This window comes from Tachysurus fulvidraco, chromosome 4, assembly GCF_022655615.1.
Source record: "Tachysurus fulvidraco isolate hzauxx_2018 chromosome 4, HZAU_PFXX_2.0, whole genome shotgun sequence".
Lineage (NCBI taxonomy): Eukaryota > Metazoa > Chordata > Actinopteri > Siluriformes > Bagridae > Tachysurus > Tachysurus fulvidraco.
This window is the reverse complement of record NC_062521.1, coordinates 22065741-22091676: the sequence shown is the minus strand read 5'-3', so window position 1 is coordinate 22091676 and position 25936 is coordinate 22065741. Positions and strand designations below refer to the sequence as shown.

The 25936-nt window shown below is 37.5% G+C and overlaps 3 protein-coding genes across 5 annotated transcripts in view; 2 read left to right on the top strand and 1 right to left on the bottom strand.

The window, feature by feature from the left end:
• The window catches only part of cog2 (component of oligomeric golgi complex 2), a 15869-nt gene extending 10365 nt beyond the window's left edge, over nucleotides 1–5504 (top strand). The window contains exons 10-18 of the mRNA XM_027146030.2: nucleotides 242–381; nucleotides 1042–1103; nucleotides 1416–1567; nucleotides 1679–1861; nucleotides 2129–2201; nucleotides 2297–2439; nucleotides 2825–2964; nucleotides 3056–3236; nucleotides 4775–5504. Coding sequence (XP_027001831.1) covers nucleotides 242–381; nucleotides 1042–1103; nucleotides 1416–1567; nucleotides 1679–1861; nucleotides 2129–2201; nucleotides 2297–2439; nucleotides 2825–2964; nucleotides 3056–3236; nucleotides 4775–4882 — 1182 coding nt within the window. The 3' untranslated portion in view covers nucleotides 4883–5504. The remainder of the gene's footprint in view (nucleotides 1–241; nucleotides 382–1041; nucleotides 1104–1415; nucleotides 1568–1678; nucleotides 1862–2128; nucleotides 2202–2296; nucleotides 2440–2824; nucleotides 2965–3055; nucleotides 3237–4774) is intronic.
• Nucleotides 5505–7021: 1517 nt separating this feature from the next.
• agt (angiotensinogen) lies at nucleotides 7022–12076 on the bottom strand. The gene is made up of 5 exons (XM_027145888.2): nucleotides 11921–12076; nucleotides 9400–10182; nucleotides 8366–8639; nucleotides 7613–7763; nucleotides 7022–7373 (listed from the first exon to the last, which is right to left on the bottom strand). The coding sequence occupies exons 2-5, from the start codon at nucleotides 10151–10153 to the stop codon at nucleotides 7197–7199; spliced, it is 1356 nt and encodes a 451-aa protein (XP_027001689.1). The 5' UTR covers nucleotides 10154–10182; nucleotides 11921–12076; the 3' UTR covers nucleotides 7022–7196.
• Nucleotides 12077–13669: 1593 nt separating this feature from the next.
• phactr2 (phosphatase and actin regulator 2) overlaps nucleotides 13670–25936 on the top strand; it is a 48382-nt gene continuing 36115 nt past the window's right edge. The window contains exon 1 of one of the 3 annotated variants that reach the window (XM_047812236.1): nucleotides 13670–13918. In XM_047812236.1, the coding sequence (XP_047668192.1) occupies nucleotides 13783–13918 (136 nt within the window). In that variant the 5' untranslated portion in view covers nucleotides 13670–13782. Of the gene's footprint in view, nucleotides 13919–23334; nucleotides 23419–25936 lie in introns of those variants that run through there. The other 2 variants (XM_027145887.2, XM_027145886.2) reach the window with 2 other exon arrangements.

Genomic DNA, 25936 nt, shown 5'->3' with positions numbered 1-25936 from the left:
CGGGTCTTTTCTCTAACTTTTCCATCAACCTTCTGTGTTTATAAGATCAGAGTTAATGTCACTGTGTTGCAGGTGTGACTCGTACACACAGCTTTTTTCCCCACTAAAAAGCGGAACAAACTCATGGTGAAAATTCTTCACCATATGAAATAATCCACTCACAAGGACATATTATTGTGGGACTCATGACCCGAATGACTCTTCTCCCTAACAGACATACCGTTTGTTGTGCTTTTTGCAGAGATACTGCGTTAGCATGGACTTTGTGCGGAAGTTTGAAAGGCAGTGTGGTTCTCAGGCGAGTGTAAAGAGACTCCGAGCACACCCGTCTTATCAGAGCTTCCACAACAAGTGGAACCTCCCAGTGTACTTTCAGCTGCGGTGAGTGACACTGAGCAGGTCCCTGATGCCTCAAATAAGTGCTAACAGATGCTTTCTAACAGACTTATTGGTGCATTTTATAATATATAAGTAAACAACAAATGTAATAAAATGATTTAATGCCAGCAAAACCTTTTGCAACATAATAATAATAATGCTTATAACAATAATGCAAAAAATAATGACAATAATAACACTAACAATGATCATTATAATAATAATAACGATAAGAGTAGTAATAATAATAATAGGAGAAACATCATTATCTTTACATATTTATATTATGTTTTTAACTTAACATTTTAGCTGAATCATTTTGTGGGAGGAAGATTGTCTGTGCTCTGAGTTGTTTATTTTGAGCCTTGGCTTATTATAAAGTCCATCCTACTGAACCCTATTGCAGTTAGCTGTCTTAACACCTCTCAAAGGAGACACTTGTTAGCCTTCATGTGCCAGCAGTCATATGAGCTGGCTGGTGCCTAGGAATTGAATTGGCATCATATATTACTTGACAACTTGAAATCACAACAATACAGAAGCACAAGTATGGCTTTAGTGGGTGCAAAACAACGATTAGTAAGAGTTATTTCAGAAATTTTCAGCTATTGTTTTTGTTAAACTTTTGCCCCGAATGTGTTTTTTTTTTTTTTTTTTTTCCAGGTACAAGGATATTGCTGGGTATCTGGAAAATGCCACTGTAGATGGATTAAAAGCAGCTCCAGGTTAGTCTTCAAGCAGTCATGCTGAGGAAAAAAAAAAGTTGTATAAACAAAATAAATGTTCTGTTGTCCCTGAGGAAATCTGCTCAGTTTGGGATGTTGTGTAAAATAGACTCTTACTAGCACCACATGACATATTTTATGGGTTTGTGTGTTTCTTTGTGCGTACTAAAATATCCACAATGACAGGAAAATTGTGGTTTTAATTTTGGAGGTTAAGTTTGGGGACAGATCACATGTAGACATGGCATTAATTAGCTTGTCTGTGCGTGTCTCTGTGTCTGTGCGTGTCTCTGTGTCTGTGTTTGTGTGTAGCGGGTAGCCACTACCGTCTGCAGGTGACTGAGGTATTATGGAGCTGTGTATGCAGGTGTTGGGCCGAGCGCGTCTACCTTCCCCCTCTCGCCCATCGGTTCTGGAAGCTAACGCTACAGCTCCTCTCCCGTTATGCTACCTTTCTCACTGAGGTACCACAGATAAAGCAGTCAGTCTGAGCAGACATCTCTTCTTTACAGCAGTTGATAAATTAAAGCTTTACCAGAAGTCATATGCTCTCTTGTCTCTCTGCATTTCTCTAGGTCTTAACTAAAACCTCACCTCCAGACACCACCAAAGAAGTCACAAGGCCACTCCCGAGCTCTGCTTCTTCCACGTCGAGTCGTACTTCTCAGGACGCAGACAGTGAGAGCGGTGGTCCTACACTCCTGTCTACCAAACAGCTTGTATTTATTGCTGCTGATGTGGATCAGTTACAGGAACAGGTACCAACACTGTACAGAGCAGTGGTTATGGTGACAAATTGACATTGGATCCTTCTGTGGCAGTTTATTTTAAAATTTGAGTATAGAGATCACTTTTTAACTAATCCTAAGTGCGTATTAGTTTATCTGTAGTACGGTAAGTTAAAATATGTATCCAGCTAGCTTGCCTTAATGTCACTAGACCTTCAGAGAAGACTAAAACCTTCAGGGTGAAAATTGAACACTCCTTTGTATCTTATAAGTCTTTTTGTCTTATTATGCTTTCAGATTCCTGACATCTCTAATATGGTGATGGAAAGATTACAGGAACTTGGGTTTCAAAACCTTGCACTTGTATCAGGTCAGTGTTGCATGTCTAGATTTGATATCAAATAACAAAGGTGCTCATGTGGAGTGATTCCTTATTCTCTCTCTTTCTCTCTCTCTCTTTCCCAGATGCATTGGATGACTCTAAAGCGGCTTTATCCAGATGCATCCCAACACTGAACGGCAGAATGACACAGAATCTGACAGAGAGGAGCTTCCGCTTCCTGAAAAATGCATCAGAAGTTCCCCGGCTTTACAGAAGGACCAATAAGGTGTGCTGTTGTGAACAGAGCACAGTATTGACTAGTACAGGATTTCCCAACTTCAGATGGAGGAGATCAGCACAGTTTGGTGATTGTGCTTAGAGATGCATGATTCGGTTGCTAGGTTGTGGTAGAGCTGGAAATTGACCACTGCACTCCAGGATCAGCGATACGGAACCCCAGTATAAATTCCATAAATGAATGATTGAGATGCAAAGACAGCATTTAGATCTGCTATTGGCCAGTGACTTGATTCTTGCTTATAATTTGTCAAGTGTTTAGCAAAATGTGTCTAAGTAAAATGTTTTTCTATATTAACATTTTTAGTTTCCGAGAACATGCCCTCAATTTTTTTTTTATTTTTTTTTTTATGTTTTTTGCCCATCTCTAACAGGAAGTGCCCACCAGAGCCTCAGCTTACATGGACAATGCTCTACAACCGCTACAACAGCTGCTCACTGATTCTACAGGTGTGGTGAAGACCTCCATCATCCAGGAGTGGCTCCGTGTTGCGCTTTCAGACTGCACTCATAGGTAGTGCTTAAATCTATTCTTCGCCAAGTTTCATAATGCATCATGACACAGTATATCAATAACAAACCGTAAACTCTCAATATTTTCTCAGATACTTTGAGACCATCTCTGATGTGCTGAGCTCTGTGCGAAAGATGGAGGAGAGTCTAAAGAGGCTGAAACAGGCCAGAAAAACTGCCACCACCAGCACAGCAGGAGCAAACACCGGACCCTCTGATGACAGTAAGATCCGCCTGCAGTTGGCCCTGGATGTGGAGCACCTCGGAGAGCAGGTACAGCTCAAAATACAACACATACTAAGGATGTAAAGAAGATTTGTATCAATTTAAAGAGTAACAGTTGATACAAACTGGGGTAACATAATAAAGTGATTTGTAAGTAGATCAGTGAGGCGATTTGACTAACATTGATTGGTGTACATTCCAAAGAAATTAGCCAAGTCTGGTACATCCTCTTCAGAATCACCCCCACAGTTAAAGGCGTGGTGCACAATCTCTGAAAGCAAACACCTAAACAAACACGCCCCTAACCCAAATGGGTGTCACACCTGTTTTTATAGCTCCACCCCACACATACATGGTAGCCCCAGTGGTTAAGGTGTTGGGCTACTGATTCGAAGGTCATTGGTTCGAACCCCAGTTCCACCAAGCTGCTACTGCTGAGCCCCTGAGCAAGGCCCTTAACCCTCAGTTGCACAGTTAAGGGTGTCTGCACCTCGACGTTCAACACCTCAAACCCGAGGCAGAGGTCACGGCAGAGGTATCTGCCATGTCAATGTTTCAATCGCTTTAGGCTAATGTCAGACATGTGCAATGAACACTCTCTCCTCCGCATATTGACAAGACGCACCCCTTTCTGCTAATTGGCTACACATTTGTTTTGTTAGTCGGCCCGACTATCATGTGATCAGTTTATCTGTTCGCTACCAAAAATATCCAGGGAGATCTGAGCAGAAGAAATTAATGTCAATGCACTTTATGTATTTGTATTGTGTTTTGTATGGACAGAGAGGTATATTTGAAGATGTGCTCAAAATCACCATTATAATATTTCTTTCAGTATGTAGGCTATCACAGAAAGAGAGAGAAATTGGTATTCTTGTTCAGGCAGACTTAGATTATTAATTTATTTATCTTAAACGTTTCTTGTCTGTAATAAAAGAATTTTGGCCATTGAGTGTCAGCTCCCATGGACACGATTTGGGACACTGATAAGGATCTTGGCTCACTACACAGTAGGACACTCCTGACTCAGTTTCCAAAGACATGACTAAGGTCTTGCGTGGTAAAGCATCACCACTCACAATTATCAACCACCACCACCATTATCTTAGCCATCGTTTTTTACATTGGTTACAGTAGGTTACAAAAGTTCAAGGTATTTCAAGCATGATCACAGGCTAGCTAGTGGTTTTGAAAAAAAATCAGAACATGAAGTAAATATAAAGAAAGCATTACTAAAATTGTGACCGTAGCGATGACAAGCTACTTACAGATGTGGATGAAAGCTGAGAGACTTTAGGAAACATGACATCAGTTCCAGTTAGGGAACATGGTGTCCATTGATGCTTCCTGGTTTTAGTGGTGAATTGTGGGATTTTTTTAAGGGAGTTCCAGTGGACAGTGGAAGGATTCTGCGATTTTAAACTGGCCAACTCCTCGATCAGTGCCCTGATGGATGAAGTCATGATGAAGGACTTATTAAATAACTTATTTTAATTTTGTAACGGTTTCATTTTTATAATTCAGGCTGATGAAACCAAAGGTGCACATAATTTCAGCAACTAACACGTTCACGTTCCCTTTAACAGATTCAGAAGATGGGACTCCAGCCGAGCGACATCACCATGTTCTCCGCTCTGCTGGACCTGGTGCGGGAGGCACGGGATCTCGCCACAGCAGAGCATGCTGGCTCTTAGGACTCATCCTTCAGGTTGACAGGAAGTTCCTTATCTACAGCGCTTCAGCAGGCAGGTGCTCACAGAGCTCACGGAGGAAAACAAAAAGACTTTCCGAATGATTTACAGCCATGTCGCAGTGCAGTTATAAGGTGAAAGTCGCAAATCTTTGAGCTGTGAGCTTTGCCTGTGATGAAGAAGCACACAACAAGAATGTTTCCATGTGGACAGGTGTTATTTATTTTTAAACTTTTGGATATTTTAGAATGATAAATGTTTAATCACATTGGTCAAGGGGATTATTAATGATATGCAATGTAAATTCTGTGTACTAGAAAGGGACTACAATGCCATTATGTCTTATATCCTGTCCTTCACATTTACATAAACAATTGATCTAACATGAAAATTATGTCATAAGCTTAAGCACCATGTCAGATTCCGTTTCATATATTTTCTGACACAGTGCCTATTCTGAGGCAAGTTGCCAAGCCAAGTGCTCAGTGACCCTGACAGGATGCATTTTACATTTCGCACATCTGTCAACATTCTGTTGTTATTCATATGTTCTACTGAACAAAGCTGAGACTACTGTAACTTCTCATATCATCATATCATTGACAATAAAAGGCTTGGCAAATTATCACCCGTGTTTTTGCTTGTATTATAGATTTCTATGATACTAAAAAGGCTGATTTTTACTTCTTGTTGATGAAAGAGGTCAGAGGATAATGGACCCGGTGCTGTTTCAACTGGCACGAAGGCAAGGTAGCACAAATAACACTGCATCATATCCATGGTGAGCAGAAAAGCATCTTGGACTGCATACAAGTTGGACAGTAATAAACTGATTTTTTTTTTTTTTTTTTAATCTTGACCGATACTGTCTGTAGCCTTAGATTCCTTTTTTTGGCTGACAGGATCTGGTCTTCCACCTCAAATTTGATATGCTGTGAATTCTAAAATGCTTTCCTACTCACCATGGTTGTAGTAAAGTGTTGTAATTCGAATTACCATAGCCTTCCTGTAAACTTGAACCAGTCTAACAATTAGTGGATTTTTTTTTTCTCAAAACTATTTTAATCAGCTTGTGCCTATGATGGCCTGTTTTTAGTTAAGAGGAAGTGCCCAGTATGAACCCAGTAAGATCAAAAGATCAAAATGTGATGTTTTGTGCATGCTGTTCTGCTCACTGCAGTTGTAAAGAGGGATTGTTTGAGTAACTATATACTTCCAGACAGGTACAACCGATTCATCTGTTCATTTCACCATGCTCAGTCATTGCAGCTATTGTGTGTGAAAATCCCAGGACATCAGCAGTTTCTGAAATACTCAAACCGGACGGTCTGACCAACAGCCATGCAGGGCTTAACAGTCATGATTTGTATCTGCATGATTTTGATGCATTGTGCGTCTGCTACGTGGTTTTGATACATGATATTATATAGCTGCAGGAATCTTTTATTTATTTTTTGTTTAGGAATTGTGGCAAGTGCATGTAAATTGGTAATTGTAGCTTATGTTGGAATGAATATTCGTTCATTCGTTCATTCGAAGTTTCATATTTGGTTTATAATTTAAAAAAATCAGTTAATACAAGTGTTGAGTACTTATGGTTTATTAATGCTGCAATTCAGTGTTAAATGTATAATATAATATATAATATATATAATGTCTGTTAAGGGAAAGTTACTGTACAGCGGGCATCACTAAATGGCGGACCGCGGTCCGGATCCGGATCGAGTGACAGGTCTGCCCGGACCCGTTAAAATTCTAATATCATATTAAGCATCTCCTTATTATAAGATTATATAAGCTCTTTGATATTAATAAAAAGATAAATCTTTCGTTCATGTGCAGTTGACATGTAGTAAAGACAACTACAGTATTGTTTTCCATTCAAGTGCCATACAAGTTCAGACTTTAAAAACACTTGAAATTTAACAATAAATTATATAGAAATGTATGTGCGTTATTGATTTTATTAACATGAGTGTACACTTTTAAGTGACAATATAAGATTCGGACCTTTGCTGGGAGGAAATTTTAGTAACTGGACCTCTTGGAATTTTAGTTGAATACCCCTGCTGTACAGTATTGGCTAGGAGGTAGGTCTGTAGTAGGTATGTGTAATGCCACTGGAAGATAAAAAGACTTGTATTGTAATTAGTCTTCTTTTAATACATTCAGATAGCATATAATGTACCATACATTAAATCATCCATATTCATTTGATATTGAAGACAGTTACTCGTGTATGTTGTAATAAACTGTTTTTAGTTGAAAGAAGCTGAGGGACAATAATATTACACGTCAGTTGGGATCGTACTGTGCTTTAAAGGGTTGGGTTCTGTATCCTTCCCAGCATGAGTATAGCATTAGTGTTGCCCTCTACAATGATAAAAAGGAAGGGTCTGTCCACGGTGACTCTCAGAGGAACTCTCTCATCCTGAGACTTGTTCAGAACCTGCTTTCCTTCCTCGGACATCTCGAAAAGAACTTTGTTGATCACCTGTCAGAAATCAGGCAAAGAAGCTTAAATGAAATGTTTCAGATTGGTTTTAAATTATATCCCAAAGTAGTGTGAGGTCTTTACAGCTATTAGGAATGGATCTGGAATGAAGAATTATGAAACCTGTGTGGCTCCCTAATTTGAAAAGAAATCTCTTCTCAAAATAAACTGAACTAACTTAAATGGGTTAGAATTATTTGGTCCTTTATTTCATAATTTAAAAAAATATATAAATTTACCTTGTCGACTGTGAAATTGCCTTTGGTGCTGAGTCTCTGAAAGTTGGTTTCGGAACACAGCAGGAATTTATCAACAGACATATCGGAGAGCAACGATCTCAGATCAGTCACAGCTGTCACAGAGCATTTAGGCAGGGACAATTCCAGATATCTATGGAAGAAATGAAAATTACAAAATGTATAGATTTACCTGTAAATGTTTATGTGCTGGTAACAGAGTCGCAGTTTTCTCTTAATTATTGATATCTCAAGGCCGACTCCTGTGCTATGGGGCTGAACCTTGGACCTATGTTTATCTCACATCTTCATTCATTTCATTCATTTTCTACCGCTTATCCGAACTTCTCGGGTCACGGGGAGCCTGTGCCTATCTCAGTCGTCATCGGGCATCGAGGCAGGATACACCCTGGACGGAGTGCCAACCCATCGCAGGGCACACACACTCTCATTCACTCACGCAATCACACACTACGGACAATTATTCCAGAGATGCCAATCAACCTACTATGCATGTCTTTGGACCGGGGGAGAAAAACCGGAAAACCCGGAGGAAACCCCCGAGACACGGGGAGAACATGCAGACTCCACACACACACAAGGCGGAGGCAGGAATCGAACCCCCAACAATGGAGGTGTGAGGTGAACGTGCTAACCACTAAGCCACCGTGCCCCCAACTCACATCTTTTGTCTGTTAAAATAAGTTTAACCCAAAATAACTCTTCAACTGAAAGAAGTTCAAAGAAGCTACTCACTTCTCCTTTAGATGTCCATGCCATGTAGATATGGTGTCTGTCTTGAGCTGATTTTCAATGTCTTGCAGTCTGGTTCCCTCGTTAGGAAGTACCAATAGCATGTAGGTCTGCTTGCTAAGGCCAAGCTTAATAACAGTGCACTTTTTGTCAGGATCACTGAGGTGCATATAGTCACCAGTTTGTGTCATGAGAGGTACTTTCACAGTGGACATCTCGTTAATATGGAAGTCTTGCAGAGTTGTCTTTTCTGGCTGGAAAGCTGTTCTCCAGTTTCCTATAAATAATTGCATTTCAAATGATTACACATTTTCTGAGAGTCAGTAAAGCATCTATCCAACAATGTGTCCAGCAGTAAATGACTGGAGAATGTTACAAAGTTATATTTACATTTGTAGCATTCAGAAGAAGCCTTTACTTGTCACCTATGGTATATATTGAAATTCTTTTTATTTGCATATCCCAGCTTAGACATTTGGGGTCAAAGCACAGGATCAGTTATGATACAGAGCTAGTGAGCCAGAGAGGCTTAAATGGTCTTGCTCAAGGCCCCAACAGTGGCAGAATAATGGAACACCAACCTTCCAAGTGGCAATAAAAAGCACCACTGCATTTGTCCTTATGCAGAGAGACCTATTGAATTGCTTTTGTAGCTTTTATCAAAACCATACACCATTGATGGGAAACACCTTCACACACTTATTCACATCCTGCTCAACTTATTCTATACATCTGTTTGCATGTTTTTGAGATGTGAGAGGAAACCGGTGAACCTACTTTGACACAGGACAAACATGCACATAAAATCTACGTAGCACCCAAGCTTAGGACAGAACTGAGGTCCTAGAGCTGTGAGGCAACACCACCCGCTGTACTACTGTGGTGGCCCTTTTTAGAAATCTAGACCCCAAAAATATCTAAATAATGCCTGAGAATCCCTTGTTTCAAAGAGCATATGAAGGTGTTAAATATTTTAGAAGGTCTCAGTTCAAGTTCTAATCAAAGATGCCTAAAAATAAATGACCTTAAACACCCACCTTTAAAATGTGCAGAGCTTGCATACAGCAGGTTTGTTGATTTGCTTATATCTTTAAAAAGGTTCTCAACCTTGCTGTGGGATGTCTTCTGGATGAACAAGTTAACTTGTGCCTCAGCTTCTTTGGGTTGGGAAAAGTTCACAGCTCGAATAAAAGAGGTGTCTGAAAACTCTTGAATGCCATGTGCAAAGTCCTTGGACAAGTCAGCATTGCTGCTTACAAAGGTCCAAACAAGGGTTCTGAACTCATCTTGAGGTCCATCACTTAATGAACTAATGGCTTTAAGTGCACGTAGTACCTTGTGTCCGTTGATAACTTTTGTACAAACAGACTTCTCAATATTCCAGGTGAGTCCCAAAAATTCCTCATAATCACTGGCAGTAGTCTTGGAGGTTCCAAGGTACAAATTTAACAAGGTACCAAAGGCAGTGTGAGGAGAGAAAAGTATGTTAATGTCCCGTTGCTTGCGGCTTAGTGCATCATACATTCGCAATCCCAGAGAGTTCTGCAGTTCAGCCACCACAGCAGTCCACTGGGTGAGGTTCTTTAGTTCTTCGATTGCAGGCCGGGGATCTGGCTCTGTGCTGGCTTGAATGGCAGTCAGAGAATGAATGCTCTCTAAAGGCTCCTTGTCTTTACTGTTAGTGATCTCACAAGTGACATCACCAGAGCTAAAGAGCTGGAAGGGATGGATATACACACGGTTGGCTATTCCCATTGCAACGCAGATGAGGATTAGAAGAAGCAGTTTCATCTTCCTTTGTCAAAAATCTCAGCGAGGGCCTAAAACACAGTCAGTCCACAAAAAAGCATGAGGATTATCTTTAACTATAATAAAACATTGTAAACTGCTTAAAATGAGTTCAAATCTGTGTACACAACTAAGTGTACTCAAGTATTTAAATAGATTATGTGAATTATTTAAGTACAGTTTGCATATTAAAAGTTACAAAGGTTAAGATGAGGGCTAGGTGTGGGGTCAAGAGTCAAGAAGCTTTTTATTGTCATTTCAAGCATGAATAGTTGATGCAGTGTGAAATGAAAGAACATTTCTCCAGGACCATGGTGCTACGTAATTAGCAGGTTAGCAGTTATACCTTTTTTTATGACTGTGTGAACAGAAATCTTGGAATATCAACCCATTTTGTTAATAATGCAGTTTTGAGGGGGCACATTAACTTGATTGATTTTTTTCTATCTTGTGCAAATATGCGTCATACACATTAGACTGGACCTGACTGGATGTTTAACAAGAACCTAGGAATGAGTAATGACTATGTTCTTTATGAGGAATGTAATTTATTCACGTTGAGTTGTTTACACTTTTATCCAGAGAGACGATAACTGATACAGGATACAACTAAGGGATATAATCAAAACAAACTTTAATAAATCAATCTTGAAATAAATGCTTTAATAATTTTATGCTAACTAGCATTTGACATTATGTTTCATATTAAAATACAAGCTGTAGTTTTTACTTTTACCAAAGAATTTAGAACAGACTTTTCACACTTTGTGCTAGTGATCTATGTACAAGGTCAGTGACCAAACTAGCAGCAGCACAACACACATAACTCAGAGTAAACAACAAGAGTAACAAATATGACTCAAGTGTTGTTTAGCTTATAGATATAATCAGCAGTACAAAACACACTGATTTTATTTAAAGTATTGCTACTGTAATAATTAATTCACTTCAGTAACAGTAAAAGTAGTGATTAAGAAAATTACTTGAGTATGAGTAAGTCATTTGGTGGAAAAAACTACATGAGTCTTGATTTCGCAGAATTCTTTTTTCATATGTCTGCAAGTCACAACTAACTTGAAAATGAGTATTGCAGTTTTGAGCCATTATGTTATCTTGGCTTGTCAAGTAAAGACCAAGTAAACACCATGAACTAAGTGAACTTCCATTTTCAACATTATATTAAGAAAGGTAACATTAGCTCACAAGCAAAATGCTGTTGGGGTTTTAGTAGCTTTCTAGGATCCTAAGATAGTCTACTAGCTCATGTTAATTCATGCATGCTCTTAGCTACATAGCTAAATACTGTATCTAGCAAAGATACAAATGATCCTGAGTGTTACCTATAGGCTGTAGCAGCACTTATTTATCATTTATAATGATAGGAATATTTTATATTTAAAACAAAGTGTTCATCTGGCTAGCTAGTTTACTGTAGCTCACATAGATATCTAATGGCTAATTGGCATTAGAAATGTGAATCTGTGGGTTTTGGCTAGCATAATTTGCAGATTATTATCACACTGTTTCCTTTGATTAAAACCTGTTAAAATGTATTAAAATTTTTACCCATACTGTCTTCTAAATGGCTTGGCCTTCTGGGGATACATGGGGTTGTGGGGATTCATGGGACAGATCCATGTTTTTTTTTTTATCTGGATCAGTGATTAAACATTAAATACTGCTAAGTAGAATATTTTATTTAAAAACAATTACATGTACAATACATATCAGGTACATATATGATTATATGATTTAAAAAGATTTTCTTACCTTGACTTGTGCTGCTCAATCTCCAGCTAAAATGAACTGCAATGAGTCTTGCTACCAGATTTTAAAACCTCTGAAATCATGGCTTTTCCCAAAAGTTACACATTAACCTAGGTATTAGGACATAAATCTACTGGATGTCATGTTTCAAAATGTGGTTTGTACTGAGGGCTGCAAAACAAACACATCAATGAGGAGAAATTGTTTATCTTACGCACTTTAGTTACCAATATCAAGACATTGGATGGATTGGTCAGGGATTTTCCATACAGGAAATGTAGATGACATACGTTCATGACGTTCATGGTGGAGTAGCAGAGGCACAGTCACTTAGGGTCAGGGTATCAGGTTCAACCTTGAGCTCCATTTACTTTATACCGTAGGTGATGATTTGTGTGTTTTGTCATGTGGGTTTCTTCTGTGTTCTCCAATTCCTTGAATCTCAATAAAAATAGTAGGTGGATTGCCTCTAAACTCTCTCTCTCTCTCTCTCTCTCTCTCTCTCTCTCTCTCTCTCTCTCTCTCTCTCTCTCTCTCTCTCTCTCTCACACACACACACACACACACACACACACACACACACACACACACACACACACACACACACACACACACACAAACTCACTAACTGTGAGTAACTGTGAGTAACTGTCACTAACTGTGACAATCTGTGTGTGTGTGTGTGTGTGTGTGTGTGTGTGTGTGTGTGTGTGTGTGTGTGTGTGTGTGTGTGTGCCTGGGTGTGTGGTACCCAATGGACTGGCATAATAAGGGCTGTCCTTACATTTTCCTTTTTCCAGAAGATTCTGTAATGGTTTGCTTGGCCCCTTCTGGCTTTATTTTTATAAAATATTAAACCATTCTCATTGTTTTTCCCTATTTATTCTTTATTACGGTGTACAACAGTACTCTGTTGCCATTCTACACCATATTTTATTCACTGTTTGCCTGTAATTCACTATTATAGTACAGCTGATGAGCAGAAAAGCATCTCAACGTGCATGAAACAGATGGGCTACAACAGCCAATACGTTGGTGTTCACTCTGTCACTTAAGAACAGGAATCTGTGGCTATCCTAGACACAGACTCACCCAGTTGAAGATTATTTAAAAATACTGCTAGTAATAAAAATAATCATTTGGTGTAGCGCCATTGTGCTACAGGTATCTCTTCATAAATGTTGATGTTGGTTAAATTGTACTAGTATTGGTAGGAATAAATCTAAAAATGTATGATGTATTTCTATCTAAAACAGGCTCTATGTTATTGATGATAGTTGAAGGTAAAAGGAGAAAACCATAAAACACTGTTATAGCTAGTGTTAACCTAAGAACATCTCTTGCTTCAATCCACTTTATTTTCAAATACATACAAATAAATAGCTCTAAATGTTTTACCTGTGAAATCTCTCTCTGTGTGTGTGTGTGTGTGTGTGTGTGTGTGTGTGTGTGTGTGTGTGTGTGTGTGTGTGTGTGTGTGTGTGTGTGCGTGTGTGTGGTCACATCAGTCAATCACTAAGTTATATCACTAAGTTATATATAGTGAACATAACATACACTTCCACTATGATTTTCATGTGTTATGCATGTATGAAAGAAAAATTCCTCTGTGTCATGGGTTCAAGCCTACATATAGAGTACGTGCTAAAGTTTTTGTTGTAGGTTTGGTTTCAGTAAGACGACCTTTGACGTGTAAAGTGTACTTTAAGAGCGGCGGGTTGTTGTTTTTGTATAAACCGGTAGTTGATGTAGTGGTGACGTGAGACGTGACATTAACCTGCGGTGCGAACACAGGAAAGCGAAAGCTCTCCTTCATTCTGTGCCTCTCGTCCATGGGCTTTATTTAGTAGAGATTTGACTACATCATGACCAGTGATGAGGACACTTTAACAAGTCTGAAGAGTTTCACGCCGGTTTGTATGGCGCACAGATGGAGGTCTCACAGCGAGGCTTCAGCCTTCAGGTCCAGGATCCTGACCAGGTTAAGATCTGCGTGTTCAGGTACTTCTCTACTCTTATATACCCTGTTTATTTATATACACACTGCGTTATTGTGGTGCTTCCGATTGCGTAAAAATACATCATTTTTGACTGAGTACTGGCCAAAGGTTTCAGGGAGTCCTGTAGGGGAACATTAAAGCAGATCTAGGTTCAAGTGTTTGTGTCTGATTCCATATATATTCATCTCACTGATATTACATTTACAAATATAATGTGTATGTATATGCATTCAAAAACACACGTGAGATATGTTTAAAGCTACAAAATCAACTCAAATAACCCTTTATTAAACCTCTATCTATAACAGCTCTCTATCTACAAAACAGCATTCATTTGTCTGTATCTTTTGCATTAAACGTCCTTAAACTATGAGGCATCTGCTGGTGGTACATTTTAATGTTCCACAACATTCACTAGGTTCTATTACTCCATCCAATGGCACCTTCCCCTGCAATCATCACTTTTAAATTTTTTAATGTATTTTGAATCTCGCTGTGATACTGACTGTTGAAAAAAGGATGACACAAAGATTTTTGGCACAGATATCGAAAGTAAACCAAGATCATTCTAACGGGACATCTGCCCGTTAGAATGGTTACCATTTAGTCACATCCTTCTTACTTGTTTAAGGACAAAATGCGGTCATCATCAGTAATGAGAAAAAATATAAAGAAATGAGATATTGTTGTGTGAGATGGATTAATACATTTGTGATTCATCACTTGCTATGTTGTAAAGTTAAATGAGCATTGGATCAGTTGTGCAGCAGTTGTAGGTGTGCAGTATTTAGAGAGAAAAAAAATCTACCAAGGTCAAGTACATGTCCACAAGATGTTAATCTACTTTCACAGTGTGCTGTGGTTTTAAAGCTGTGTTTTTATTTTCTGTTTTTGCAATAGTTATGTTCTAGTAGACTTTTAGTAGATGGAGCTCAGCCTGTCCAAACAGACACATTTTTTAAAATAATTATAGCAGTTACTGAATCAATGAATAAGAATTCATTTTTAATAAATAATAACGATTTTATTAAAAAAATAAATAAATTGGGGTGATTTATACAACCCTTTACCTACAAAATTTGCTTTACATCATTTTAGTTTAGGTCACTTTTATTAGTAAAGCATGATTTTCAGAATGTATTAAGCATGTTGGAGAAAACTAGAAGACTTTTGATTTTAGGAGATATGTTTGTCATAGCATTAAATTAAAATGGCTCTATAAAAATGAATTTCTTTAAAAATGAGCCTATAGGTATGTAGGTCAATGACATATTAGTACTTTACATTTTAAAATTATTTGTATTGGTCCTGATTAGAAACATTACAACAGCTAAAATGTGTGTGTCATAAAAATATTTAAATTGAATGTTTTGCTTATTTTTGCTGTTTAATTTTTTTTTAAATTATTTAACCCTTTTTACCAGTACACTGGTGTACGATTCTACCAAAGGAATGGAAATGGACTTACTGGACATTTTCAATCAGTATAAACAAATAAATTATTTATATTGTACACAAATTGTACCGGCTATATATATATGAGCATACTGCACATATAACCTGTTGATTTCATTATGTTTGTTAATTGTACATATTGTACACACATATTGCACTAACTATATATATGAACAAATTTTCACATGTCAACTCATTATTTATATCTTTATCTGTATAACTGTACTGCAATTTCTGGAGTTTGCTCCTAAGAATTTCACTAACCAAGGCACATGTGCTGTGGTGATGTGACAATAAAAGTGACTTGACTTGACTTGACTTAACTTGACTTGAAGGAAGTCTGATATAAATTTAACCCGGACACTGTTGGTGTTCAGTGTGCGATGTGCCATTTTTCTCGCTTTTTAAATTTAAGTTGTTTATGAACATTTCAGAGAATATCTACTTGAGCCATAAACCAAATGTGGAGTGACATGGCAAGGGAATACAATGCTGAACATTGGACCCCAAAACAGGTGTAAATTCTATTTTTGTTTGGTGTCAGAACCCTGCATCAGAGCCCTGGAGAAGGATCTTTTCTTGGTCTTGTGTGCACATCGTGGGTTCTTGAGTTTACGAGCCACGTGTGACCTTTACAATGGTCTAATGACGGTATTTGCATGTTTGCTGCATCTTCCTGTCTAAAACCACCACAAACACCCTGTATGGACCCTGTAGGGTGACTGTAGATGGAACAAGAGCTGTACTCTTTAGATTAGAAATCCACTCACATTCTTCCAGCATCAAAAAGTTTGATATCACTCTAATCACTAATTTGTGATAAAACTCATTGCTGAACTCACAAGCTTTTGTCTTATCATTGCACCATTTCTGCAGGCTTGACGGTTTAAAACCACTTCCTGACAACAAACCTTTTAAACCAGCAACACATTAGCACAAAAGTCTGCTCCATAATCATAACTAATCCATACTTCTGCATATTTCATCTTGTTTTGTGGAGAGCATGTATATGGCTGGTTTAAATTTTAATGCTAATTCCATGAAATGTGGGTTCAATGTCTACACAGAATTTATGGTAACCTAAATTTTTTTATTTTTTTTATTTTTTGCTGACAGCATGGCTTACATATCTTTAATATTTCTTTAATTGTTAATTTCATTGTTTTTTTTACACGTTATGGTTTTACATACAGGACTGAAGCGTGCTAGCATGACGCTGTAAATCTGCAGCGTTTAAATAGTTTTTAAGGTTTAGATGTTTTACCTCGATATAACCACCAGGGGGCGAACAAAGCTTTCTATTTTTGCACTATACAAACGATATTCAAGGCCTCGCTCAATGTTATTTTTGATTTTTTTAATGGAAGAAATATTACCGCAAAAAAAAAGATAAAAATAATAATTATTATAAAAATTAAACAACAACAACAACATTAATAATAATAAAAAATAACAACAAAAACATTAATAATAATTATACTAATACTACTACTACTACTACTACTAATAATAATAATAATAAAACATTAATAATAATCATTATTATTAGTAGTATTGTTGTTTTGTTGTTTTTATGATGATGATGATGATGATGATGATGATTATTATTATTATTATTATTATTATTATTATTATTATTATTATTAATAATAATAATAATAATAATAATAATAATAATAATAATAATAATAATAAATTCTTTCACTGCTCTGGTTTTCAGCACCTTCTGTGTCCTCCACTACATTACACATTAGTATGTGTTATCTCAGGAGAGACATGTTTACAGTAATTGTGGAGTAGACATAAAAGCTATCATGCCAGGTGAAGTCTCAGGTGATGTCATTACTATTTGACATTTAAATGTTCAAAATTTGCAGGCTAAATAAATCAGTCATGACCATTAGAGTGCATACAGTATTAAACATTTATAATGTCCAGCTGCAGGACAGGGCAATGCACAGTTCCTGTAATATCTCACTGCTAAATTTATTCCTCTGTACAACCTGAGGCATGACACAGAAAGCATGACACAAATCAGTTTTTCAGTTCGGTTGGATTTTAGATGTGTATAAATTCATACTTACTTGTACTGTAAAAATCACTTCATCAATGAACATTGTATGAGTGTAAAAAACATTTAAATATGTCTTTCTGCCTGTCTAATTGTGGTAGTCGGCATTTTGAGAACAAAAGCGACTTTGTCTTCGGCGTGATTTCAACAGCATTGTGGAAAAAGACTCAGCAAGCCACTTTGTTTGGATTAATTTGTAGGTTCGGCTTCCTTTGGTGCTGATGTGAGGATGCACACAATTAGTCTCTTAATGATAGAGAAGCTGAAGTGAATGTGCCCTACTGAGAGGGTTGCACACTCCATGCAGTGTGGAGGAGACAGCCTGGATTAAAGCAGCTTTTGGAAGAAGTTAAATCCTTAAATGGATGCTTATTATGTTCAGTGCTCTTGTTGGAGATTTCATGTGCAATATTCGAGCTTCCTGTTAAACGTTGTGGAGACTGTTTGCTGATGTACTTCTGATGCTTCGATTTGTACTGGATGTTCTAGAGATTAGAGATGAGGTGTGCTGATTTAACCAGAGAAGAGATTTTTAAAAATGAAATCTCATGTTACTCATCAACATTGCTGTTTCAAAGCTTTTTGTATTTGTCCCATAGTGTTATGGGCACCAATACGAGAGTATATTTAGAAAAAATATACTCTTCTAAGAATGCTTTCCACTAGAATTTATACAATGTCTTTGTGCTCATTCAGTGAAAAGATCATTAATGAGATCAGACTGATGTTGAGTGAGGAGGTCTGGGGATCAGTCAGTGTTCCAGTTTATCCCAGAGGTGTTTAATGGGGTTGAGGTCAGGGATCTGTGCAGGACACTTGAGTTCTTCCACTTCAACTTTGGCAATCCATGTCTTCATTGAACTCGCTTTGTGCAACATGTTTGAGCATCTTACTGTAGTTTCAGTAATAAGATTACAATCTGCTACAGCATACAAAGACATTATATACAACTTTGTGGCAACCTTTTGGGGAAGAACCAAATATACAGGAGTATATACAAATATATAATTTTTGCATTTCTCTTATTAGTAGTTTGTCTCTTTTTAGAGTTCCCAACAGTGTTTTCTACAAGAGAAAGTTCTAAGTAGAACCATTTGACGAAGCTTGAAACCCTTACTTATTAAAAAAAAAACATGCATATAACCCTTTTTTCTACCAGTGTACTGATCCGGTTAAGGTAGGCCCTTCGTAATTCCTTTTCCTCTCTGATGACTAGCATAATTGCATACAAGTGATACTTAAAATGTCTAGAAACACAACACCCACTGCACATTCTTTATATTCGTGTCTCCCTGCAGTTCGAAATATCATTTGTATGATATCAAAACACAGACTAATGCGGTTTGTCATTTCTATATTTCTACCTATAGTTCTGTACTTTATTTCACCCTTTCTCTTAGATAACATGCTGTCTGCACTAAGACAAAACGAGTAATGAACAATAGATTCTGAAAAAAGCTTGGATTTGCTATAGAAACAAGTGCCAAAACGTTTCAGTACAGCTTTACCCAGATGTAAAGGTCGCCTGGCTTGTGTTGACCTGCAGGGGCGGCAAGACGCATCCCTCCTCTTTGTCTTTCTCTGAACCTTTAAGATGAGCACTTCTTAAAGTGTGCTTACTGAATGTGTGAGACATCAGGCGTGGGTGTTTTCCGCATGGGCTTAAAGGCCACATGTATTAGCAGGGCGATCATGCCTTTCCGCTGTGATAACTGCACCACGGCTCATCTTCAAAAAGGAGAGGCATGACATTTAATGTTGTGTTTGACATGAAAAAAGATGATGATGTAGGTGGAAGGAATCTTAAAATATTTTCTTTCTATAATAGTTTCTATCATATTTGATGTTATGCATGCGTGGGGAGTTAGTGATTTCATTTGAGCTTTTCTTTCTTAAGAAGGTTGATTAGAATCTCTAAATTGTCATGTGCATGATTGTGCCCTGTGATGGGTTTGTCCCTCGTCTTGTCCCCCGCTGTGTCCTCTGTGATAGACGTCAGGTTTCCTGTGACTCTGTGTAGGATAAGAGATTCACAAAGTGATCGGATGGATGGATCTTTTTTATGGCATCAATGCCAGAGGGAAATTACAAGCACCTCGGTTTTTCAAAGATAAACGTATATCAATATTAATAGGTTTATTGTGTGGGATTAATAAAAATACTTTCTGCTCAACTCTAAATTGATAAATAATAAAGGACAAATAGATTTAATTATTTGTTTTTAGTAATATGTTTAGAATATTTTGGATGTGGAAAAAACTCATAAATGAACCAATGTAGAGAGTTACATACTAGGAAGACCTAAAAAAAATTATAAATCATAAATGCAGTGTTTGTGTGTGTGTGTGTGTGTGTGTGTGTGTGTGTGTGTGTGTGTGTGTGTGTGTGTGTGTGTGTATGTTTGTGAGAGTGATAGCCACTTCGTTCTCTCATCCCATCAGTGAGCGATCGTAGAGCTATTGATAGAGTTTTGATTTCAGACGTCCCGTTTAATCTCGACTCGAGCCATCACTTGTTTGCAGTCCTGCAATTTAATTAGTGCTATTGGTACTAAACCAGAATTATTGTCTAATCAATCTTAATGAGCCTAATGAGCCATGTGCACCTCATTATAATCACAGCGAATGTGCGTGGAGGAGTAGCATTCTATTATTGCATTATTTTCAGAATAACTTCACATTTCATATTTTCATATATTGTCTGTATATTTTGCAGTTTTTTTCAGTATAAATTCCTACCTGTATCTACTGAATCCACTTTAATCTCTAAATCTTTTATCCTTTGTATTGTATGGCTATCTATCTATCTATCTATCTATCTATCTATCTATCTATCTATCTATCTATCTGTCTGTCTGTCTGTCTGTCTGTCTGTCTGTCTGTCTGTCTGTCTGTCTGTCTGTCTGTATGTCCGTCCGTCCGTCCGTCCGTCCGTCCGTCCGTCCGTCCGTCCGTCCTGATACAGTTGTCGAGATTCGGAGGAATCTAACAGAATCCATGGGGTCTGTGGAGTAAAGCAAAGTCCTGCAGCATCACATGTCTCTCCCTTTATAATGCCTATAGGCTTTTTTTTTCTATATTCTGACCTTTATTTTTGTCTCATGACTACATAACTTGCAAAAAGGAACTTAACAAGCTCAAATAATATGCTTTTATGCGCTACATCTTTCATCCAGCTTGTGGTACGCCTGCAGGTTATAGTTTTTAAGACTGGATGAATTGCAAAAACTTAGAACAGAGTTTTATCCATAATTGTCCTTATTTTATCCTACGTTTTAGTTAAGAAGCTATTTCCATTGTAGACACAAATATTTTTGAAATTCTTACCACCATTATGCGAATATCAGCTATTTTTTTTTTACCAGGGGTAAAACCCATTTCTACTTCTGAGATGCCCCAAGTGTTGTTTATAATCATCAAAAATTTGAAGGTGTTTACATTCAACCTCAAAAATTCGGTGTAATGTTATCCAACAGAAGGAAAAAACACGTCTCACACTGAAAACCAACAGAGTTTTGACTCAGAAATCAACTTGTTTGTATGTTCCATGGCATTAAACACACATATAAACAGATTAACACCACGTGTCATTCTTCAATAACTAAATCAATGTAATTGGGCCAAAATGGTGTAAGAGGAATAAAATATTTTAGGATGTTCTGTTTTTAACTTTGGGACATCAGTGACTCTCCTTACACCTCCCCGACGTTGTATATCTCCCAATAACATCTTGCCCATTATTTTATTTTTATCCCATACTTTACTAACAGAGTTCTATTAGACGAGTTTCCTTAGACAATTAACTACACAAAAAAGTAATCACTGCCTCATCGGATTAACCAGAGTAAGTAATCTCTCCCTCAAAAATTGACCAGATTAATCCGTCCTCCAGAGAATTCATCAAAAATAACTAATCTTTTCTTCAGAAAACGAACCAAAATAATTAATCTCACCCTTAAACGAGAAATCAGAGGATTAAGTAATTTCAGTGAGAATGTACCAGGTAAATGAATAATCGTATATATTCTTTAATATACTTCTCACGCACGTTTTTAAAGTGTCAATATTTGTAAGAATATATTTTTAGATTTGAAAATTTAGTTTCATTTTCTCAATTTTATACATAGTTTATAAATTAGACAATAAACAACAACAACAACAACAACAACATGAATATTGTTCTTAACAGGGATTCTACCCTTGCTAATGTTTACTCCAGTCTCACTGTGTGTGTTTGTGTGGTGTGTGTGTGTGTGTGTGTGTGTGTGTGTGTGTGTGTGTGTGTGTGTGTGTGTGTGTGTGTATCTTTTTGTTGCTTCTCCTCACTTATATTCACTTATCAGTAGCTTACGAAAATACAAACTGCAGGATTATAATATTTTTCTTAATAAATTTCAGTACATTAGTTTATTACCCATTTTTCAGGCTTGTTTATTTTTACCCTAATCTTACTCTAATAAGTTATTATCTCTCAGCACTTGTTGATAAAGCAAAAAGTAGCCTTGCTTAGTTAAAAAGTCTTAGTGGAAAACCTCAGATATCCGGCAGAGTAACACAGAAGATCATCAGGATGTCAATACTTTTGTAATAGGATCTTAATGCTGTTTCAAGAACACAAGGACACTTAATGAATTGCTTTCGGAAATGGACTTTGGACTTTGACGTCAGCGTTTACGAAGCTGTTAGTTCAAAGAAAGATTATGTACAGGATTATTAGCCACAGGCTATGCCTTAAAACCCACAAGCACAGGAATGTTACACTGATCTACAAATACTCACCTGTTCTTAATGTCTTTACACTGTGCTTTGGTGACTTTGAGAATTTTTTAATGCTGTTTATTTCATTCCTGTCAAGAATTCTTTGGCTCACATCTCAAGTATCAGTGTAAGGCATAGTTTTAAGGAGCCAGCTAATAAAATAAGCAGTCATTTCACAAGTTCTCTGTGACGGACTGCTTTCCGTTCAAGGTGTAATCCGGCATCCTGCCTAGTGGTAGACTTTGGATCCAGCAGGACTCTTTTCAGAATAAAGAGGTTACTGAAGATGAACGGAAGGTTGAATTTTTCAAATGAACTCAAATTTGGATAAAAAGAAATACATTGAGGGTTTAGGTTTTACAAATTTATCTCCATTTGCACCGGATCGCCCCCACAAATCAGATACAGATCTAGTCTCTGCTATAGTTTAATCGCAAAACCAAATACTAAAATACTTGGCTCATATGACTGCCAAGCCTCTAGGGATAAGCAGTGAAAGCTCCCTTTCACTCTCATCCAACCGGAGACGAATATCACCAGCAAAGATTTATGCTTTTTTTGGCTACGGTTTGGCGTCACGTTCCTCTGCTGAAAATAGACTAAAAACAGTGAGAGACTCACAAGTGCCCACAATGGTCGCTCAAACAAGGTGCTGCCTCAATCCTTTTATCCAGGAAGTCCATTTATTTTAAGGCAGCACCTATTTTAAAGAAGAACATCTGCGGATGTTTTTTGCATAACTATTTCTGACTTGTGGAAAAGACAAGCTCAGAATGAATGGATAAGTCCTTTAATTTAGCTGGAAGCTGCTGTTTAACCATAACTGTATCATAACCCCCCCCCAAGACCTGCCTCAGTCTCTCTCATGGCCTTGAGCTGAATCTGAAAGACCCAGCGGATATGAAGGTCCCACTTGATGGGCTCGCCCTGGCTCCATTCGTTTGCTTTAATGGACGTAATGGCTGTTTGTCGTCCTCTGTGTTCTTCCTGCTGCGCTCTACTGCAGTGAGGAATGCTGTGTGAGCGGCACGGGAGGGGCTGACAGTGGTGAGGGGAAGGAGAGAAAGAGAGAGAGAGAGAGAGAGAGAGAGAGAGAGAGAGAGAGAGAGAGAGAGAGAGAGAGAGAGAGAGAAAGAGAGAGGAGTAAATGAGTAAAGAAACACAGAAGCCACTCACTGAAGCAATCGGTTTCTCTCCTTCCAGACATGGAGCATGCCTGTGAGTGCTTAATTTCATTCTCCAGCTGTGCATGTGGATAGGTGTGTGTGTGTGTGTGTGTGTGTGTGTGTGTGTGTGTGTGTGTGTGTGTGTGTGTGTGTAAAGATACTGAGAGATGTAGTTAAAAGTTTGCTACTTTAATGAATTTAAAAGGTCAGGAGGAGTACCAGGAGCTTATCCGCTATCACTCTGTGCTGAATTCTATAATGGTCTGGGATTGATTGATTTTCATCTGACATGCTGCATATCAATCGCTATGTTTCACCATTGAATAAACACAGCAAGAAAAAGCAACAATTTAAGACATTAGAGTTCGGATATTTTTATCAGATGATGCGATCGGTGGAGGTCGCTGTACCACTTTACATGTCACAAGCCTATTACTTTAAGCCTTTACTGTGTCTGTACAGTACTGCAGAATTACCACACAATTAGAGTAAGCACTGAGGAAAATCCCTAGACAGATGTTTCCTAAAATGTATCCCATTTCCTTTTGGATTCATTGAAACTATTTAGTGCACACATGCATCCAAGTTTGTGTATGAGTGTTTGTGTATGGCTGTGCTGATTGGCTTGTTCATAGGGGCTCTAACATGAGTGTGAGTATGAACATTTTTCTTTCCTTCACTCCATGATGAACCTGCATGGATTGAGGAAGCATGTTAAGAGCCTCTGTCTGATATATTTGCAACTCAAATCCACTGATTTGTAAAATCCTAAAAAGATTTTAGTATTTGCATATCCAAGTGTGGTCAGGGAATCACTATACAGCACCTGGTCAGGACAACAATAAGATAAAAGCATTATTCATTTGGAGACAGATAAAGAACAATGAAGACCATAATCTATTAATAATATGGGATTCAGTCTGAAAATGTGAGCTTAAATTGTAAACATGATAGATATTGAAGAGAAGTGCTTTAAACTGCTTTGCAGAATAAGATTTAAAATGATATTCAGATAAATTTGAGAAACATCTTAGAAGTTCACAGTCCAGCTCTTCCCAGGGCTCTCAAGTTTTGAAGACAGGCAAGAGTGACATCTCCAACCCACTATAGATAGATCATGATTGAGGACAATGTCCCGTCCAGAGACAAGCTGTTTCATGTTGAGGTTTTGTTCAAACTGACCATCGAAAATACAGTCTCTAATGAATATGTTTTTTTTTTCATTGGTTCTTGCGTTAAATCTTACCCATATACAATAGTGTTATTTTCTGATTGGCTATTGTGTAGCCTCTTTTTTGATTGGCTGATGTGTCAGGCTCGACAAAGAACTCCAGGTGCTTGATTCCTGCCCGGTTCCATAGAGACAGCGGTGCGGATTGATACATTTTGGACGCTGCGGCTTACTAAATATATGATAAATAGTGAGTTTTTCTGCGTGACAAATACAATGTGTCTCAGGAGAGCGTGATAAAAGACCGAAATGCGTGACTGTCACTCTCAATGCGTGACACTTGACAGCCCTGTCTTCCACGTAGCTCACACATATTTCTGAGCTCTTAAAACACCTTGGATTTGTAGTCATTGTCCTACAGCTTAGTATATTCTTGTGCTGAATAGAGAATATACTGTATGTGTGAGCTGCCTGCGGTCCTCAAAAGTGTAAATTTAATCCTCTGCCTTACTTAGTGACCACTTTAATATTTTACTTTATATAAACATTGAGTGAATGGTTTAAGAATGATGCCAGTCTATAGTTTAAGCTCAGACTGCACTTTATGGATGGGCCGGGCTTCTGATAAAAATACATATTTGAAATACAAATCATTATGGTCAGGATGGAATAAAAATGATGTGGAATCAAGTAGCATGTAAATAGACAGTAGCAAAAATTCCCAAAAAAAAGCTGTCCTAGAGAGAGAAATTCCCTGCTGCACCAAATATGAATGAAATGAATGTCTAATGAATGTTTTATCACCTTCTGTTTGGAAACAGTGATACCAGAACACACTAGGGACTGATGTGAAAACATCAATGATGCAAACACTAAGACTACTGCTACTGCATATGCAAGATTTCACATGATTATGTCATTATAAGCAAAATGATACATACTCTATTTATAAACAATGACTTGGTTTTATTCGATTTTGCGCAAATTTTCATAACTCATAATTTCATAGAAAAGCTAATTTTGTTTTTTTGTGATTTTTAAACATAGTTGGCTGTGTCATCTGTTCTATTATTTTTCTTTCATTTTTATTAATTTAAGAATTACAGACTATATAATTACCCCAGATGTAAATTATTGAAAAACATATCCTCATTCTAGTACAAAAAGGTGCCATTAATTCCATCATGATATATCCCTGTTAGAGGATGGATGGATGGATGGATGGATGGATAGATAGATAGATAGATAGATAGATAGATAGATAGATAGATAGATAGATAGATAGATAGATAGATAGATAGATAGATACTTTACTGATCCTATGGGAACTTCAAGGAGATAAGAAGTAAGTACAGTCTCTAGAACGCCGTACAATTCAGGTGAATGTTTTTCTTTCTGT

Coding starts and splice junctions, on each gene's coding strand:
- agt (XM_027145888.2), bottom strand. CDS start 10,153: ATGAAACTGCTTCTTCTAATCCTCATCTGCGTTGCAATGGGAATAGCC. Junction 8,640..9,399: donor AAGCTCTGCACATTTTAAAG/GTGGGTGTTTAA, acceptor AATTATTTATAG/GAAACTGGAGAACAGCTTTC. Junction 7,374..7,612: donor GCAATTTCACAGTCGACAAG/GTAAATTTATAT, acceptor GATTTCTGACAG/GTGATCAACAAAGTTCTTTT.